We start from the raw sequence: 21,152 nt of genomic DNA, 5'->3' as shown, positions 1-21,152 counted from the left end.
CTACAAGGCGTACGCAGCGCTGTACAAACATAGAAGAAAGACAGTCCCTGCTCAAAGAGCTTACAATCTAATAGACAAAAAATAAAGTAAGCAAATCAAATCAATTAATGTGAACGGGAAGGAAGAGAGGAGGGTAGGTGGAGGCGAGTGGTTACAAGTGGTTACGAGTCAAAAGCTATTACAGTCCTTCAAATTTCTTTTTTTTTTTTTTTTCCTTTTTTTCTTTCCCCTTTCTTTCTTTTTTGTTAAACAGTGCATCCCCACCCTGCACCTTTATGCTATATATAACACTAAACACAGACCCTCATCAATTCCCAGCTACAGAGAACTTAATTAAGGAACTTTAAACCTTCCGGGGCATAATCGAACGGGGGCGCCCATCTATAAGGGCGGCCATCTCTAAGGCCGGCACCGTAAAGAGGCGTCCCCGACCATATTAGCGAAACAAGATGGGCGGCCATCTTTCGTTTCGATAATACGGTCGGGGCCGGCCAAATCTCAACATTTGGGTCGACCCCAGAGATAGCCGCCCTTAGAGATGGCCGGCATTGGCTTTCGCCAATAATGGAAACCGAGGCCGGCCATCTCAAACCCGGCCAAATGCAAGCAATTGGGTCATGGGAGGAGCCAGCATTTGTAGTGCACTGGTCCCCCTTACATGCCAGGACACCAACCGGTCACCCTAGGGGCCACTGCAGTGGACTTCATAAATTGCTCACAGGTACAAAGCTCCCTTCCCTTGGGTGCTGAGCCCCCCCAAATCCCCCCAAAGCCCACTCCCCACAACTGTACACCACTACCATAGCCCATATACAGTGGGTTTCGGGTGGGTCTTGGAGGGCTCCCATTTACCACCACAAGTGTAACAGGTAGGGGGGGATGGACCTGGGTCTGCCTGCCTGAAGTGCACTGCACCCACTAAAAACTGCTCCAGGGACCTGCATACTGCTGTGATGGAGCTGTGTATGACATTTGAAGCTGGCATAGAGGCTGGCAAAAAAATATTTTAAAAGTTTTTTTTTTTGGGTGGGAGGGGGTTGGTGACCACTGAGGGAGTATGGGGAGGTCATCCCCGATTCCCTCCAGTCAGTTTGGGCACCTTTTTGAGGCTTGGTCCTGAAAATAAATGGACCAAGTAAACTCGGCCAAGTGCTCATCAGGGCCGGCCTTCTTTTTTCCATTATCGGCCAAGGCCGGCCATCTCTTAACCACGCCCCCGTCCCACCTTCGGTACACTGCTGACACGCCCCCTTGAACTTTGGCCGTCCCTGCGACGGAAAGCAGTTGAGGGCGGCCAAAATCGGCTTTTGATTATACCGACTTGGCCGCCATTAGGAGAAGGGCGCCCATCTCCCGATTTGTGTTGGAAGATGGCCGCCCTTCTCCTTCGAAAATAAGCAGGTAAGTCTCCTACTACATAAAGCTTCTGTCCCTATTGTGTTATATTCTGTGTGTTTAACTAGAAACAGTCTAATTGAAAAAACTTCTCAAGAGCAAATAACATACTCCTGCATAGACTCTGAAAACAGATCCTAAGCATCCCAACATATCAACAACAATTACCTCCAAAAGACCATTATACCCCCGTGTCCTCACATCTCTCCCTATACCTCCTATCCCCCCAACCCACTCCCCAAATCCCTCCTTCCACTAACCCTACCCACGAACAGTGGTTCCACATGTGTAGGCTTGACCTTTGCCCTTCTAGTCCGACCTATATTCTCTATCCCCTAATCTCCAACCCCCTAACCCATCCCTGTGATGCTTGGTCCCTCCACCCAGCCGCCCTCAATGGCCCAGCGAAAATCTGTTCAAAATTTGACTCCAAGCTGCAGGAGAAACTCTAGTCAAATAAGCCCCCCCAGATCGCCAGAGACAAATGGGCATCCTCAGATTCCCATATCATGAATTGATGTAATTTATTCCTCCAATACCATACAGAGGGGGGATGATCCTGGATCCAATAGTTAAAAATACATTTCTTGCCCAGAATACAAGCTTTGCCTAGAAATAACTTATCACCCAACTTTCCTGACCCCCACCAGCCTAACCAGAAAATCGCTTTTTCGAATATGAGGCACACCCTACGTCCAAATACCAAACATAAGAATCCCGGTGTAGCTGACCAAAATGCTCTTATGTATCCACACTGCCACAGTCCATGATATAAAGAAGCCCCTATCGTTCCACATTTCCGACATTGTCCCGTATCCACTACCCCCGCATGGCTAGCCTGCTGAGGAGAGAAGTATGCTCTATGTAGTGTACGAAACTGGCACTCTTGCAGTTCTGCGCTATGCACCAGTCGTGGGCCCACTTTCAGAGTTGCCAACAATAACTTTGCCTCAACTGACCTACCCACAACCTGCTCCCACTGGTCAGCCATCATCTGCAAGCTCGTCGTACATGAATGATTTCCCAATTCTTTACAAAGCCAAGATACCGAAACCTGATCCTGCGCATCCCCCTCGCTATTGGCCAAAACCTGCTGACAGGCTGCCGACTGCCTGGTAAGGCTCTCACATAGTGCGATGGCTGAAAATAGGCCAGAACCACCGCAGGACCCCTCTCCTCCAGAGGAAAAAGTTCTTGGGCAGATTTCAGGGTCCCATCCTCCCTAACTACGTCTTTTAGGAATAGCACCCCTTTCGCTTTCAAGTTTCACAGAATCCGACTCTCACTGCCTGGCAAGAACTCTGTGTTCCCCCCCCAATGGCAAAAATACGCTACTAGTGGGCTCCTGCCTCCACAAGGCAAGTACTGAACGCCAAAGAGACCACAATGGCATCAACAGTATGCTTCCCCCAGCCTCCTTGGGCAGGCGACCACGAGGGGTATGGAGCAGATAATTCAAATGCCAGGGGTGGAAATAAGCTCTCTCTAAGTCCACATCTGTGTATGTGTTAGTACCCAAGCGCCAGTCTCGCAGGTGCCTCAATAGACAAGCCTGGTTGTATCTACCCATATCTGGGATACCCAATCCTCCTTGAGTCTGCAGACCCACTAAGAATCTCCATTGCAGTTTGGGCTTCCACCCCTCCCCCCCCCCAAGCAAAATTTCAACAATATTTTCCAGAAGGAATCCAATTCCCGACGCAAAACACGAATAGGGAGAGACTGTAGCACATACAGCCATTTGGGGAAGATTATCATGCGATAGAGCTGAATCCTGCCCATGAGGGTCAGGGGAAGTGTCATCCAAAGAGCCAGCCTCTGCCTAGTATCCTCCAGTAATTTGGTAATATTAAGGTCATATAGGTGCTTTGGATTCATTGAAAGCTGTATACCCAAGTATCTGAACAAGTCCTGGGCCCATCTCAATGGGAAGGTATTACCCCAGAGTCGCCTGACCTTCTCCAAACTGGTCTGTGCCTCTGACTTGGCTAGGTTAATCCTGAAACCAGAGAAGTCACCATATTCCTCCAAGCTTTCCATTAGGTGGGGTAATGAGCACTCCGGATCCAAAATAAGCAGCAAAAGATCTGCAAATGCTGTGATTTGATCATCTGCTCTCCAATCTTCACTCCCCTAATTCCTGCGTTACCTTGTATCTCCCTAAGCAACGGGTCCAAAGACAACACAAACAACAACGGAGACAAGGGGCATCCCTGCCTGGTTCCCCTAGTGATTGGGAACCAGTCAGAGGAAACCTCATTTGCAAACACTTGCGCTCTTGGATCCCAACACAATATTTGGACGGCCTACTAAAAAAAACCGCTGATCCCATATGCTCTCAGCACATCGAAGAGATATCCCCACTCCACATGATCAAAAGCCTTTTTGGCATCAAAACTGATCAAAAGAGCGGGGATATCCTCCGAACGCACCCTTTCTAGCGCAGCTAAAATTCGCCTCATGTTGTTCACCACCATTCTCCCACAGGTGAACCCTACCTGCGGCTCCAGGATCAGCGATGGCAACACCCTCGCCAGCCTATTCGCCAGAATCTTGGCCATATATTTAGCTTACGTGTTCAACAAGGATATAGGACGGTATGAATCCGCCTGATCCAGCGGCTTACCCAGCTTAGGAATGACAATAATTTGGGCCGTATTTATATGTCTGGGCAACTGTCCTTTCTGTATGGAGTCAATGAACACTTCCACCAGTATCAGCCCCACTTCAAGATGTAAAAGCTTATAAAACTCATTACGCCACCCATCAGGCCCTGGCGCCTTTCCCAAAGGTCTCTGACCAATCACCCACTCCACCTCCTCCGCCGTAATAGGTGCATTAAGCTCTGCCAAATTCTGAGCCGTCACCCCTGGTAGATCCAGGCTTGACAAATAAACCTCCCCCTCCAGAGGCACTGACATCTGCGGCCCATAGAGATGACCAAAAAGCTCCTTCAAAACTGCATTAATCTTATCATCACTATGCACCAGGCTTCCTGCCGCATCTCGCAATGCAGCTATCTTGCCTGACCCCGAATTCCCATGGACCAACCTGGTCAAGAGTCTACCACTTTTGTTTGCGAATCTATACAATTTGTATTTGTAGTGTTCTTGGGACTTCACTGCTCGCCTATGCGATAACTCGTTTAATGCCTGTTGGCCCTCGAACAATAATTTCCTTACTCTTACGGAGTGACTTCTCCCATATTGCTGACGAAGAGAGGATACCCGTCTCTCCATGCGCAACACCTCCCACCTTAAGTCTCATTCATTCTCGCACCACCAGGCTGCAGGCAATTGTGCAGCTGCCCAAACCCCTGGGAGCCCACAAGCCACCAGGGATAGATTGTGTAAACATCCTCCACAAGCCCACCAGCCTGGCAGCTGCTTTTCCAGAAGATCTCAACAACAATACTCTTAATATACATATACTGCCCCTCCTTGTCTGGACTATCACAGTCAATCAAGCATACGATCCAGCAGTCCCGAGTAAATATTAGAGAGAAAAAAATAATAAATTATTATGCTGCTGCTGGGCAAGTCTTCCATGGCTTCACCTACGGGTGAAACGCACTACTCCACGTGCTCTTCCCAACTCATTGATAACAAACCAGGCTTAACCAGAGAGTAATTCCAAACTACGCACTAAGCCACATATGAACCATTTGCAAGAACTGGAGGTCTACGCTTCCTTAAAGCTGCTTGTAATCCTTCCACATATGGCCGAACTTCAGCAACTGTGTTAAACAGACGAACTTGCCCATTGTCCACGATTTTAAGTTTAGCTGGGTAGAGGAGGCTGAAACAAATTTTCATACCAAACGGCTTGGAGCACAGCGGGGCAAATGCTCTGCGGGCCCCCGACACCTTAGCGGAATAGTCCTGGAAACACAATACTCGCGGGCCCTGATACTCCATCTGCGTTCCCGCTCTCAGGGCCTGCAGTATCGCCACCTTATGCACATAGTTTAACACTTTAAAGATTACTACTCGGGGCCTAGTATCCCCTTCTTTCGTTGCCCCATTCTATGGGCTCTCTCCACCCGAAGGGGACCATCCTGGTCTTTCAGCTGCAGCACTTGTGGAAGCCACGATTCCAAAAATGTGCGCAGGTCTCTTTCAGGGAGGGTTTTGGGGAGCCCGACCAAGCGCAGATTATTGCGGCGAGACCTATTCTCTAGGTCTTCTACTTTCATTTTGAGCTCTGAAATGTGCGTTATGAGCCACGGTTGCTCCACCCATACCTGCTGAATGGTGCCCTCGATGTTCTCCACCCTATGCTGGACTGTCTGTAACTCTGCCGCCAAGGTCATATAACGTTCTTCCATGCCATCCAGCTTGATCTAAAATTAACTGCAGCTTCCTATCAAGTATTCCACAGCCGTTGTCACTTCGGCTGTGATTTCTGCTGTCCATACCGAGCTTGGCAACGGCTTCGGAGAAGGCGGTATGCCTGTGTCCGCCATCTTTGTCTCATGTGTTCAGCTTTTCTCTTTAACCTCTCTCCTTGCACTTTTAGTCGTCATCTGTGCCTCGTAGTTGGCCCCAGAGCACTCTAGTCTGTCTCCGACTCACCCGACAGCTGTGGTTTGTCAAATCCCGGGATGGAAAAAGGCTCTACAATGTAGATTATAGCGGTCACTCAGGAGTGGTGAACCCTCACGTCCTCACTCCTCCATGACCCAACCAGAAGTCTCCTCTTGTGTTTTAAGAACTTTGAATAACTTATGTCCTCAGCAAAAATTTAATCACCTCACTCATTAGTCCCATTTCTAAATCATTTGTGACTAAGTTAAAAAGTAGCGATCCCAGCACAGACCCTGAGGAACCCCATTAATTACCCTTCTCCATTGAGAATATTGACCATTTAACCCTACTCTGTTTTCCATCGTTTAACCAGTTATTAATCCACAATCAGACACTGTCTCCAATCCCATGACTTTTCAGTTTCTTCAGGAGAAATTCAAGGGATACTGGGGTACTTTATCAAATGTCTTCTGAAAATCCAGATAAACAATAGAAACTGTTATCCACGTGTTTATTCACCCTTCAAAGAAATATAAACACATTTTTATAGAATTACTCTCTTATGGACAGTGTCAGAGGAGAGACTTTCACCAGCACCTCCTTCTGCACTAGGGTTGAGGGGCAGCACAACTGACAGGGTAGAGGTGGAAAGAAGATTCATTGGTGGGGAATGAAGAGAGGATTCTGGGAGAGCCAAATAGGTGAGGACAGGAAGAGAGGAGATATCAGGAAGGTTGGTGGGAGAGAAGTTCTGGCAGTAGAGATGAAAAAGGGAGAGTCAGGGGGAAGGGAGGGTAGGTCTGTAATTCTCCTCCCGTCCTCCATCTTTTCCCCTTCATTTCTCAGTGCTTCCTCCCTCCACACCTTAACTCTCCCTCTCCTCACTCAATCCCACCTCCCTCTCTCCCATTCTCAATCTCAATTCTCACCAATCGATTAATTCCCTTTTCCTCACTCAAAATCCATCCAGCCACATAGAAAAGGGCAGAAAACTAACTTGTACCTGCTCAGGGCTTCCTTCACATCCTAGAGGGAAATGAGAAAGAGAATATTTCTAGTTAGATTTCACAGTTTATGAGAACACATTATACATTAGCATACTCTACTCACAGCTCTGCTCAATCACATAACAGCTACAAAATTTTGATGCCATTTCTATGATCAGAATCCAAAAATCTATAAGAAACGCCCAGTCTCATTATGGAAATAAAAATCATGTTGTCCAGTGTATCAGCCTGTTTCAAACCTGCCATTTTTCTCCTAAGTTGTAGAGAAATTGATACTTGGGCAACTTTTCAAGAATTTAGATAAAACACACGTCCTTTCATGGCAATGAATCAGACTTTTGGATGGGGAACAGTACTGAAACCTCCTTAGTGGCTCTGATCTATGATCTGCAGGTAGACATTCTCAAGGGCCTGGTTTGGGCAGAGGTGGAGTTGTGAACCACTGAGTGAAAAGTGGGGTAAGTGACTTATTTCTAACAGAGGGATATCAACTGTATAATCCTGCAAAATTTTAACCTCAGGCATGGACTAACTACATCTTTAAAAAATGAGAAATGTTTATCAATTAAAAAAAAGTAATTAACCCCAGAAATCACATACCTCACAGTTTTTAGGCTGTAGAACATGAAACATCAACGTTGTGAAAAAGTTGCATAGTCCCTCTCTACTGACCCTACAAAACATTCGAAAATGAAAGTTGCCCAATTTAATCCTCCAAATATTTATAGCCTTCATGTCTGTTATTTATGAAATCCCCTGTTAATTTGGAATTAATAGGAGAAGGGCAGACTGACAGTGGTCGAGATCCCTGGGTAGTAAGGGTCATCAGGGCACCCCCAGCCACTGCTCCCACCACCTCCCTCATGCACATCATAGCCCCCCACCGCTGAAATTGCTGCCCCCTCCCACACACTACAGACCCTCACGCGTCACCTAGATCGGATTTTAGATAGTGCTGGGGAGCCGGTTGTCTTGGCTCGTGTCCAGACGGCACTGCCCCGCACAGCGCGCGGAGGACAGTGGAAGAAAACAGCCCGTGCCACCGCCGAGGACAACTGAAACTGACCAGAGACAAAGACGGACCATGCATGGGCTGCCGCCTACGGTGCTGACAGCCCCGCACAGTAAATGGGGATAGCCGACAACGCTGAAAACGAGCAAAGCACAAGGAGAAAACCAACATGGCAACGTTGAGGATCCTGCATTAGGGGTCCTTTCTCAGAGGTTATTTAACCATATCTTCAATTGACTTGGGAACCTAAATGTGCCAGACTGGTTGAGATTTCGGAGATCCTCCCCAGCAGGAATACCGACACCGAGACACGACGCCACTCTCAACCAGGCTGATCACGCTGCCAGACGGTTTCCTAAAGGACAAGTCCATAAACTGCTACTAAATGGACTTGGGAAAAATCCACAATTCCGGGAATAACATGTATAGAATGTTTGTACGTGTGGGAAGCTTGCCAGGTGCCCTTCGGCTGGATTGGCCGCTGTTATGGACAGGATGCTGTGCTTGATGGACCCTTGGTCTTTTCCCAGTGTGGCATTACTTATGTACTTATGACCACGCAGGCTGGGCACTCAGCCTACTGTATGCGCTTGAGCTGAACTGTTGAGAAAAACAAGGACGGGAACCGAAAGCGTTCCAGCTAAGCGCCGACTAAACCTAACTTTGGAGGGTAATTAAAATCGCTATACAAGTTAACTCCTTTGCTTTGCTGCATGCTGACTGACTACTTGAGATATGTTTTCAGCTCAGTATTTTTTCTAATTTATGTAGGGTACAATCGTTGATTTACTCTATCACTGAACTATTTGATGACTTTCTAATTCAATATTTTCTAGCCCAGTATTTTTTCTAATTTTTGTAGGGTACAATCGTTGACCTACTGTATCACTGAACTGTTTGATGACTTTAACTGTTTGACTTACTTTTTAAATGCTAGTCAGGCACCTCATAGCATTATACTGTATGGAATTGTAAGCAGCTAGAACAGACCCTAACTACCTCAGCTACTCCATTCTGCAACACACTGAACTGCACCACGGACTGTAAATACATACAATGAACCACACGACTGATTATAAATTTATAGTCAATCACCGTTGTTTGGCACAGCTGAATACTAACTCACACCCGCTCCAGACACATTACATGAATTATCACCAACATGAACACTAACAAACTACTCCTAATCATCTACTGTCTCTCCCTAACCCTCCACACACAAACAACCCCTAGCACACACAATAATTTACCCACAGTACTTAAACCATCCACACAACCCAAAAACAACTCACCCACCCAAAAGATGAAAAAATGGAATGGAAAACCTATCTCCTTCGAACACAACCAACAGAAAGGAAAGAAAGGACACAACAAACTCAAATACCAAGAGGACAGACACAAAATCATCACAACTTCAAACCCAACTGAAACCCACCAACTAATACAATTGGGCTATCTAAATGCCAGATCCACAGTTAATAAAACTACGACATTAACCGATTGGATCACAACAGACAACCTTGATTTCCTACTTATTAGTGAAACCTGGATCCATGACCTTAAAGATCCCATAATTTTAAAACTATGCCCTCCAGGTTACAAAATCACCCACTGGACAAGGAATGGAAAAAGATGAGGAGACATAGCTATAATCTATAAATCCCAATTCACCGTCACAACGACAGCCGAATCTATACTTCCCCAACTTGAAATAGCTTCAGTTAGAATCAACTCAGTTCCTCAGTTCCCCAGGACCAAAGTCCACCACCCTAACCACTAGGCCACTCCTCCACTCCAATTAGTAAAATTCCTGGACTCCAGACAAGAGCCGGCCGTAAACTCTCTGGCGCTTCCTCCATTAGTATCTACTCCATAATAGGATAAGTGGGAATAAGTTCTCATGTTTTCCTATGTTAACCAATTTTTTGAATAGTGCCTTGCCTACACTGTGGACTTTAGCAGTGATTATCATTTAATAGATATTGTTTATAAAATATTTTCCTGAATACTATGATAATACTCCTTTTCTGTACAAGTATTTCTTGTAAATTTATTGAAACTATAAATAAATAAATAAAACAAGCTTGACTGGAACAGGATTCAGGATTCTCAAACAAGCTAGGCTGGAATGGAAGCTAAAAGCAAACAGGGCAGACACAAGCAGGACGAGAAATGGAGCTGAAGACAAACAGGGCAGACACAAGAAGGATACAAAGCTGACCCACACAGACAAACAGTCACAAAAGAGAGGGAAAACAGCATACAAATAGACAAACAAAAAAAAGCAAACACTGGGCCTTCAGGATTGAGAAAAATGTAGTCCTTTAATATCACAAAGACCCGACACGGGCCGTGTTTCGGCGTACAACCGCCTGCATCAGGGGTCTGACATGAAGACACATAAAAATAAATTAAAACCATAAATTAATTAAACAATATCAGTAAACCATAATTTCAGTCATATGCACATAATTATCACAACTTAAAACCATATGCATATACAGTGGGGGAAATAAGTATTTGATCCCTTGCTGATTTTGTAAGTTTGCCCACTGACAAAGACATGAGCAGCCCATAATTGAAGGGTAGGTTATTGGTAACAGTGAGAGATAGCACATCACAAATTAAATCCGGAAAATCACATTGTGGAAAGTATATGAATTTATTTGCATTCTGCAGAGGGAAATAAGTATTTGATCCCCCACCAACCAGTAAGAGATCTGGCCCCTACAGACCAGGTAGATGCTCCAAATCAACTCGTTACCTGCATGACAGACAGCTGTCGGCAATGGTCACCTGTATGAAAGACACCTGTCCACAGACTCAGTGAATCAGTCAGACTCTAACCTCTACAAAATGGCCAAGAGCAAGGAGCTGTCTAAGGATGTCAGGGACAAGATCATACACCTGCACAAGGCTGGAATGGGCTACAAAACCATCAGTAAGACGCTGGGCGAGAAGGAGACAACTGTTGGTGCCATAGTAAGAAAATGGAAGAAGTACAAAATGACTGTCAATCGACAAAGATCTGGGGCTCCACGCAAAATCTCACCTCGTGGGGTATCCTTGATCATGAGGAAGGTTAGAAATCAGCCTACAACTACAAGGGGGGAACTTGTCAATGATCTCAAGGCAGCTGGGACCACTGTCACCACGAAAACCATTGGTAACACATTACGACATAACGGATTGCAATCCTGCAGTGCCCGCAAGGTCCCCCTGCTCCGGAAGGCATATGTGACGGCCCGTCTGAAGTTTGCCAGTGAACACCTGGATGATGCCGAGAGTGATTGGGAGAAGGTGCTGTGGTCAGATGAGACAAAAATTGAGCTCTTTGGCATGAACTCAACTCGCCGTGTTTGGAGGAAGAGAAATGCTGCCTATGACCCAAAGAACACCGTCCCCACTGTCAAGCATGGAGGTGGAAATGTTATGTTTTGGGGGTGTTTCTCTGCTAAGGGCACAGGACTACTTCACCGCATCAATGGGAGAATGGATGGGGCCATGTACCGTACAATTCTGAGTGACAACCTCCTTCCCTCCGCCAGGGCCTTAAAAATGGGTCGTGGCTGGGTCTTCCAGCACGACAATGACCCAAAACATACAGCCAAGGCAACAAAGGAGTGGCTCAGGAAGAAGCACATTAGGGTCATGGAGTGGCCTAGCCAGTCACCAGACCTTAATGCCATTGAAAACTTATGGAGGGAGCTGAAGCTGCGAGTTGCCAAGCGACAGCCCAGAACTCTTAATGATTTAGAGATGATCTGCAAAGAGGAGTGGACCAAAATTCCTCCTGACATGTGTGCAAACCTCATCATCAACTACAGAAGACGTCTGACCGCTGTGCTTGCCAACAAGGGTTTTGCCACCAAGTATTAGGTCTTGTTTGCCAGAGGGATTAAATACTTATTTCCCTCTGCAGAATGCAAATAAATTCATATACTTTCCACAATGTGATTTTCCGGATTTAATTTGTGATGTGCTATCTCTCACTGTTACCAATAACCTACCCTTCAATTATGGGCTGCTCATGTCTTTGTCAGTGGGCAAACTTACAAAATCAGCAAGGGATCAAATACTTATTTCCCCCACTGTACACATATATTCACTACACTGTATATACACCACGCACAGATATATATGTATAGATATTAAAAAACTTTTAAACAACATTTAAAAACATATATTTCTAGATGATACCTATATATGCCCACCAATACATACATCTATAAGCACACATATCCACACACACATATATATATATGTGTGTATATTTTCTTAAATAAACCCTTACATATACATAGATGTAAATTCACACATACAGTCATACCATGTCACGTATTTCTAAATAAAGCATTACCAGAGCATACTAAACACTATAAAATCACAAATATTGAATAACCATGTCTTACCAATAAACTCCTATCGGTCAACTTGCAAACTATGGCGCAAGAAGTAAGTGAAACAATCGGGGTAGAACTCCTAATATGAGAAAGCAAGAATAGGATGTTCATAATCAATCATCTAATGGTGGCCACATAATAAGCAATAAGTACTTCAAGCAATGAAGACGACGCCCCCTATTTCGTAAAAAAAAAAAAAACCCCTTACTTCATAAACAGTATATTAGCTAAAATTCATTATGATGAGGCCATATTCAGCATCTCTAAATCGAAAGAGCCCTAAAAGCCTTCAAATTACAAATGCTTATATGCAGCTGCCGATTGAACAGTATTCTCTATATTAAACCCCAATAGGGACTGCTTTGCCTCCCCTCGAGGGATTTTATAGTATTTAGTATGCTCTGGTAATGCTTTATTTAGAAATACGTGATATGGTATGACTGTGTGTGTGAATTTACATATATGTATATGTAAGGGTTTATTTAAGAAAATATACACATATATATATGTGTGTGTGGATATGTGTGCTTATAGATGTATGTATTGGTGGGCATATACAGTGGTGGAAATAAGTATTTGATCCCTTGCTGATTTTGTAAGTTTGCCCACTGACAAAGACATGAGCAGCCCATAATTGAAGGGTAGGTTATTGGTAACAGTGAGAGATAGCACATCACAAATTAAATCCGGAAAATCACATTGTGGAAAGTATATGAATTTATTTGCATTCTGCAGAGGGAAATAAGTATTTGATCCCTCTGGCAAACAAGACCTAATACTTGGTGGCAAAACCCTTGTTGGCAAGCACAGCGGTCAGACGTCTTCTGTAGTTGATGATGAGGTTTGCACACATGTCAGGAGGAATTTTGGTCCACTCCTCTTTGCAGATCATCTCTAAATCATTAAGAGTTCTGGGCTGTCGCTTGGCAACTCGCAGCTTCAGCTCCCTCCATAAGTTTTCAATGGGATTAAGGTCTGGTGACTGGGTAGGCCACTCCATGACCCTAATGTGCTTCTTCCTGAGCCACTCCTTTGTTGCCTTGGCTGTATGTTTTGGGTCATTGTCGTGCTGGAAGACCCAGCCACGACCCATTTTTAAGGCCCTGGCGGAGGGAAGGAGGTTGTCACTCAGAATTGTACGGTACATGGCCCCATCCATTCTCCCATTGATGCGGTGAAGTAGTCCTGTGCCCTTAGCAGAGAAACACCCCCAAAACATAACATTTCCACCTCCATGCTTGACAGTGGGGACGGTGTTCTTTGGGTCATAGGCAGCATTTCTCTTCCTCCAAACACGGCGAGTTGAGTTCATGCCAAAGAGCTCAATTTTTGTCTCATCTGACCACAGCACCTTCTCCCAATCACTCTCGGCATCATCCAGGTGTTCACTGGCAAACTTCAGACGGGCCGTCACATGTGCCTTCCGGAGCAGGGGGACCTTGCGGGCACTGCAGGATTGCAATCCGTTATGTCGTAATGTGTTACCAATGGTTTTCGTGGTGACAGTGGTCCCAGCTGCCTTGAGATCATTGACAAGTTCCCCCCTTGTAGTTGTAGGCTGATTTCTAACCTTCCTCATGATCAAGGATACCCCACGAGGTGAGATATTGCGTGGAGCCCCAGATCTTTGTCGATTGACAGTCATTTTGTACTTCTTCCATTTTCTTACTATGGCACCAACAGTTGTCTCCTTCTCGCCCAGCGTCTTACTGATGGTTTTGTAGCCCATTCCAGCCTTGTGCAGGTGTATGATCTTGTCCCTGACATCCTTAGACAGCTCCTTGCTCTTGGCCATTTTGTAGAGGTTAGAGTCTGACTGATTCACTGAGTCTGTGGACAGGTGTCTTTCATACAGGTGACCATTGCCGACAGCTGTCTGTCATGCAGGTAACGAGTTGATTTGGAGCATCTACCTGGTCTGTAGGGGCCAGATCTCTTACTGGTTGGTGGGGGATCAAATACTTATTTCCCTCTGCAGAATGCAAATAAATTCATATACTTTCCACAATGTGATTTTCCGGATTTAATTTGTGATGTGCTATCTCTCACTGTTACCAATAACCTACCCTTCAATTATGGGCTGCTCATGTCTTTGTCAGTGGGCAAACTTACAAAATCAGCAAGGGATCAAATACTTATTTCCACCACTGTATAGGTATCATCTAGAAATATATGTTTTTAAATGTTTAAAAGTTTTTTAATATCTACACATACCGTATTTTTCGGACTATAAGACGCACTTTTTTCCCCCAAAATTTGGGAGGAAAATGGGGGGTGCGTCTTATAGTCCGAAGGTAGCGGTTTTTGACCTCCGTTTTGTACTTACAGGATTCCGTGTTCCCTGGTGGTCTAGTGACGTCGGGGCAGGAAAGAGCCCCCTCTTTCCTGCCCATCGCGCTGCTCTCCCTGCTTCTCAATGATTTCCGGCGGTCTCGGCGATATTCAAAATGGCCGCCGAGATTCTCGGCGGCCATTTTGAATCTCGCCGAGACCGTCGGAAACCATTGAGAAGCAGGGAGAGCAGCGCGATGGGCAGGAAAGAGGGGGCTCTTTCCTGCCCCGACGTCACTAGACCACCAGGGAACACGGAATCCTGTAAGTACAAAACGGAGGTCAAAAATTCGGACAAGACGCACCGGAGCACCTAGGTTTTAGAGGAGGGAAAGAGGAAATTTTTTTTTTTCCTCTTTCCCTCCTCTAAAACCTAGGTGCGTCTTATGGTCCGGTGCGTCTTATAGTCCGAAAAATACGGTATATATCTGTGCGTGGTGTATATACAGTGTAGTGAATATATGTGTATATGCATATGGTTTTAAGTTGTGATAATTATGTGCATATGACTGAAATTATGGTTTACTGATATTGTTTAATTAATTTATGGTTTTAATTTATTTTTATGTGTCTTCATGTCAGACCCCTGATGCAGGCGGTTGTAAGCCCAAAACACGGCACATGTCGGGTCTTTGTGATATTAAAGGACTACATTTTTCTCAATCCTGAAGGCCCAGTGTTTGCTTTTTTTGTTTGCCACACAAACAACAGAACTATGGCTGAAGGCTGAACCTAGCACACAAACAGACCGAGAAGAACAGAAGCAGAAGTGCCCACAGGCACCCTAAACAAGGAATCAAAACAGAAGTGCCCACGAGCACACACAGGCTATGACTAAAGCAACAAGAAATCAAGACAAGTGCCCACAGGCACACAGACTATGAACAAGGCAACAAGAAATCAAGACAGAAGTGCCCACAGGCACACAGACTATGAACAAGGCAGAAGTGCCACACTGCACATAAACTAACCTGGAGACCTTTGGCACTGCAAAGGCCCTGAATGAAAGTCCACCACTTCCTTATAAAGGCCCTCACTAATGATGTCACAACTACAGGACAGAGGCAGGAAATACACTGAACACCAAAGTGAGACTTGAAACACACAGGAAGTGGAAAACACTACAGGACACAGGCAGGAAATACACTGAACAACAAAGTGAGGCTTGGAACATACAGCAAATGGGAAAGAACAGACAGGAGCCAGCTCAGAAGCTGACCATCTGGAAATAAGGTGAGTCAAACAAGGGTCACGACCACAATCATGACACTCTGATGTGGTATGTGCAGCTTTGAAAAATCAGCCCTCATTATTTTAAGATATTTTGATCTGCAACTTAAATTCCATGATTCCTCCTGGCAGATCTGTATCTTCCTTAGAAATATATTTGCTAATCTCACCTTCAGTAACTCGTTGGCTGGCTGCTGACTCTTCTCCTCTATTTCGGAGATCAGCTGCATGAGGGAGGAACTTTGCTTTTCTAGCTGGGTCACATTTTCCGTGATTATCTGGAGAATCTTCTTCTCTTCCTCCTCCAGTCTCGAGAGAAGGACCTGCTTCTTCTTATTCAGAAACTGGTGCAACTCTTCAAACTCGGACTCAACTATTTCTCTTTTCCTCTCTGTGTCACTCTGGATTAAACATGGAGAGATAATTCTCAGTAACACTAGAGTGATTTTGTTGCACAGAGCTCTGGATTCAGTCTTTCAATGAATAAGAAATCTCTTTTGTTGTCAGCAGGGCCAGTAAAAGTGTACTGAGCACCCTAGATTAATCAAGACTTGTACCTTCTCCCACTCAAACCCATATTCCAGAGTTCCAGTGTCTCCATTACCCTCTTATAAATGGTGGCTCTGGTACAGCACTTCCTCATTTAACAGTGGTGACTCCAGCACAGCCTTCATCCTCTCACCACCCACTCTTTTCCCAGCCTTCCTCTCTCACCATACTCAGAAGCATATCCCCCTTTCACAATCTCCTTCATCCCCTGCCCAGCAACTCCCTCTGCCTCTCTCCCCATGTGCAATGTACCTATCCCAGTACCACTGTTGTCCCCATATTGTTTCTAAGTGAGCAGAAGAGACGTCTCCCTCCTTTGCTATTCTTACCCCTTACCACAAGCAGCCTCCATTTTTGAATTCTAGTCACCATTTTTGACTCCTATCAATTATACCCTCTCAAAATGTAATAGCTCCAAGATAAAAAGGAAGTAATAAGCCTCAGAATACTTGCCATACACTAAAAAAGGAATTTTTATCTATATCGTGTGTGTCTGTGTGTCAACACTTATCTTAGCGGTGCAGATGCATCAAACGAATTTCCGACAGTGGTCAGTGTTTTGATAGACTCCATCAGGGAAGAGTCTTGAACAAGACACTGAAACATACTTCATTATGACTCAGTGTTGAAAGACTATTTACATTTTGAGTGTTTATAACTGATTTGATATCGTTGAGATCCTAACTCAACTCTTTTTAGTTTATTACCATTTTTTTGTCTCCGCCACCCTCACTGTGAATCAGTGGCGTAGCCAAGGGTGGGCTTGGGTGGGCCCAGGCCCACCCACTTTGGGCTCAGGCTCACCCAGTAGCAGCATACCTATGATGTGGCTGGCAGGGATCCCCAAGCCCCACCAGCCGAAAACTCCCAACAAGTGTCCCTCCTGCATACCTTGTAAGTAGCAGATCTTTGCCTGCAGCGAGCAGCGACTGATGCATACTGCTCGCACCGGCCCCTCTGTTGTAATTCTGCCTAGGTGGAAACAGGAAGTTGCATCAGAGGGAAGGGTGTGGAGCCAACATGAGCAGTGTGTATTAGTTGCTGCTTGCTGCTGGTGAAAATCTGCTATTTAAAAGGTATACGGGACAGGGGGGATGTTTGAGAGACCATATGGCATGCAGGCGAGAGAAGGAGAGACCAAATCACCTGTGGGACGAGGCGAGGTTCTTCTGCCCACCCATTTTGGGCCCAGGCCCACCCAAAATTGGGTGTCTGGCTGCGCCCCTGCTGTGAAAAAGTACTTCCTGATGTTACTCCTAAGTCGAACACCCTGTAACCTCAATTCATTTACTCTAGTTCTGATGAACTAAATAAGTTTACCTTAGAGGAAAGGAGGGAGAGAGGAGAGAGGAGATATAATACAGACATTTAAATTCTTGAAAGGTATTAATATGCAAACAAATCTTTTCCAGAGACGGAGAAGTGGTAGACTTAGACGACATGAATTGAGGTTACAAGGTGGTTGACTTAGGAGTAACGTTAAGAAGTACTTTATCACAAAGAGGGTGGGGGATTCCTGGAGCAACCTTCTGGGAGAGGTGGTGGAGACAAACATGGTGATGGGATAAACACAAAAAGATCACTGTATGGAAAAAGGATGACATAAAAACAAAACTTAGCAATGCTTAGACAGCAAATCCAGTAGTAGGGAAGGAAGGCCAGTGCTAGGCAGACTTCTATGGTCTGTGTCCCAAATATGACAAAATAGGGCCAATTTCTACGATCTCTGTCTGAATTACAGAAAGACAGATCTAGATGGGCTGGAGTGGGCTTTGAGGGCAACAACTCCAGCAGCTGAAAAGTCTGAAAATTTCACGTCACACCTGGCAAAACTCTACTGTAGGACAAAATATTCAAAAGCACTAATATAACATCTTTAACTAACACCTTTAACTGTCTTTTAAATTTTTTTTTACATAAATGTATATAAAATACTCATCTTTAACTTTTTGAAGTATTATCGGGTGGAGGATAACTCAGCTCTCACAACCTTCCTTCACTGACCAACTCAGAATCATTAAAAGACCTCCGCTGTTGCTCCTCTCTTCCTCCACTCTCACTTCTCACCTCCCCACTGAGTCCTAGTTCTGTTCCACACCAAGCTCCACTTTCCTTATGGGCTCTGTGTGGACCTGTGATCCCATGAATATGTATGCATCACACTTCTGGGTTTGTCAGGGCTCCTGCTTTGGGCCCACTGGTGCTCAAGTTGGTTTCCCAGGCTCACTCCAACATGGCCAGCCAGCTGCCACACTTTGGAGCCCAGCACAGCCCTGAATCGGGACAATATTTTCCCCAGTGGGCCTAGAACTCTTTTTCAGGCTCCTGCCTACGTCTCGCTTTGCTTCCCCACACCAGAGACTCGTCCAGTTCTCACGACCATGCTACTGCTCCAATTCCTGCCCCCTAACAGGCCCTGGTGCACTCAGCCCTGCAGCCATCCTTCCTGGCACCACAACAGCCCCAAAGACCCCCACTCTACACTGCTGGACTGGATCAAGCCTGAGCCCAGTTCTCCTTTCCCATTTTGCAGCCCACAAAACACTACCTCTCTGCAAGAAATGCAATGTTACAATTTTCCTTTGTTCCACATACGGATTCAGAATCTGCCTGTTCTCAGCGAATAAGGTAGCGATACTTATATTCTCCGAGGACAAGCAGGCTGCTTGTTCTCACTGATGGGGTGACGTCCACGGCAGCCCCTCCAATCGGAAACTTCACTAGCAAAGTCCTTTGCTAGCCCTCGCGCGCCCGCGCGCACCGCGCATGCGCGGCCGTCTTCCCGCCCGAAACCGGCTCGAGCCGGCCAGTCTTCTTTTGTCCGCACTCGGTACGGTCGTGTTTTCGCCGTGTCGAGCCCCGGAAAGTCGACCTCGCGCGTCCAATTTGTTTGAACGTGTTTTTTTCCTTCGGGAAAGCTTTGTCCTAGTCGGGAAGTGCTCCGGAAACCCCCCGCCGGGTTTCGTGTAAATCCTCCCCGTACTTCCAGCTTTTTTGCCCCGGTAAGTTTTCTTTCGTCGTCGGGGTAGGCCTTTTTTCGGCCTCGGTCGAGATTTTTTCTCCCTCTAAATTTGGTGCTTCGAATTTCGCCATTTCGGCTTTTGATTTCGCCGGCGTGATTTTTCCGCCCATGACATCGAAGCCTTCCAGCGGCTTCAAGAAGTGCACCCAGTGCGCCCGGGTTATCTCGCTCACTGATCGACACTCGTCGTGTCTTCAGTGTCTGGGGGCCGAGCACCGCCCTCAGAACTGCAGTCTGTGTTCCCTGCTTCAAAGGCGGACTCAGGTAGCGAGACTAGCCCAGTGGAACGTGTTGTTCTCGGGCTCTTCGTCGGCATCGGCACCGGGATCTTCGAGTGCATCGACGTCGTCAGCGTCCAGACCATCTTCCTCGGCCGCCCCTGCATCGAGTGCATCGAGGCATCGGGCCTCTGCATCGGCGCCGAGACATCGGATAGCTGCATCGACGTCGGTGGTACCAGGACCTCGTCTGCTGATGTCGTCGGACGGTGGTGCATCGGGTGGAGTGCAGGTGAGGGCTGTCCATTCCCCTGCTGGTGGCGGTGAGCCCTCGGGTGGGTCTCCGCCTACCCTGAGGGCTCCTGCGGTACAGCCCCCCCGAGATCGACCTTCTTCAGTCTCGGCCCCGAGGAAGCGACGGGTGGATTCGACGTCCTCCTCGTCGGTGCCGGGGAGCTCCGGTGACATGCTTCGGAAGAAATCGAAGAAGCATCGACACCGGTCTCCTCCCCGTGTCGGCACCGAGAGCTCTGGGTCGCCGAGGGATTCGGCACCCAGCAGGCATCGGCACCGAGAGGACCGCTCACCCTCTGTTCAGGAGGTGTCGATGCGCTCCGCTCTGGACAGCCCGGAACAGCCTCCACGCCCGGAACAGGTACTGACGTCGACGCCTGCATCGACCTCTCAGCCTTTCTCTGCAGCCGCTCTAAACGAGAGCCTCCGGGCCGTTCTTCCAGAGATTCTGGGAGAGCTGTTGCGCCCTACCCCTCCGGTACCGGCGGTGCTTGCGCCACCGGTACCGTCGAGCGTGGCGCCGGCTGGCCCATCGCCCAGGTTGAGGTCCCCGACGTCGGTACCGCGTGCGGTACCGACCGCGGCCACCTCCCAGGAAGGCTCCCCGACTACGTCGGCGGAGGGAGCTTCGCCGATGCGGGCGAGGGAGTCTACCTCTCGACGCCCCCATCGTGGACAGGGTTCCACGGAGTCGAGCAGGGCGAGGTTGCAGACACAGGTCCGTGAACTTGTGTCTGACACCGAGGGTGAGGCCTCGTGGGAGGAAGAGGAAGATCCCAGATATTTCTCTGACGAGGAGTCTGGGGGTCTTCCGTCTGATCCCACTCCCTCTCCTGAGAGACAGCTTTCTCCTCCCGAGAGTCTGTCTTTTGCCTCCTTTGTCCGGGAGATGTCTACGGCCATCCCCTTCCCGGTGGTTGTGGAGGACGAGCCCAGGGCTGAAATGTTTGAGCTCCTGGACTATCCTTCTCCACCTAAGGAAGCGTCCACTGTTCCCTTGCACCATGTCCTGAAGAAGACATTGCTTGCGAACTGGACCAAACCATTAACTAATCCCCACATTCCCAAGAAGATCGAGTCCCAGTACCGGATCCATGGGGACCCAGAGCTGATGCGCACTCAGTTGCCTCATGACTCTGGAGTTGTGGATTTGGCCCTAAAGAAG

General features: G+C 46.9%; 1 protein-coding gene across 1 annotated transcript in view; it reads right to left on the bottom strand.

Moving 5' to 3' along the window:
* The window catches only part of LOC115468183 (E3 ubiquitin-protein ligase TRIM39-like), a 52,117-nt gene that overhangs the window by 16,792 nt on the left and 14,173 nt on the right, over positions 1-21,152 (bottom strand). The window contains exons 3-4 of the mRNA XM_030199721.1: positions 16,075-16,305; positions 6,925-6,947 (exon numbers count right to left, since the gene is read on the bottom strand). Coding sequence (XP_030055581.1) covers positions 6,925-6,947; positions 16,075-16,305 — 254 coding nt within the window. The remainder of the gene's footprint in view (positions 1-6,924; positions 6,948-16,074; positions 16,306-21,152) is intronic.

Source organism: Microcaecilia unicolor, chromosome 4 (genome assembly GCF_901765095.1).
Source record: "Microcaecilia unicolor chromosome 4, aMicUni1.1, whole genome shotgun sequence".
In the NCBI taxonomy this organism is placed as follows: Eukaryota; Metazoa; Chordata; class Amphibia; order Gymnophiona; family Siphonopidae; genus Microcaecilia; species Microcaecilia unicolor.
Note: the sequence above shows the minus strand (reverse complement) of the source record. Positions and strands in the feature narration are given on the sequence as shown.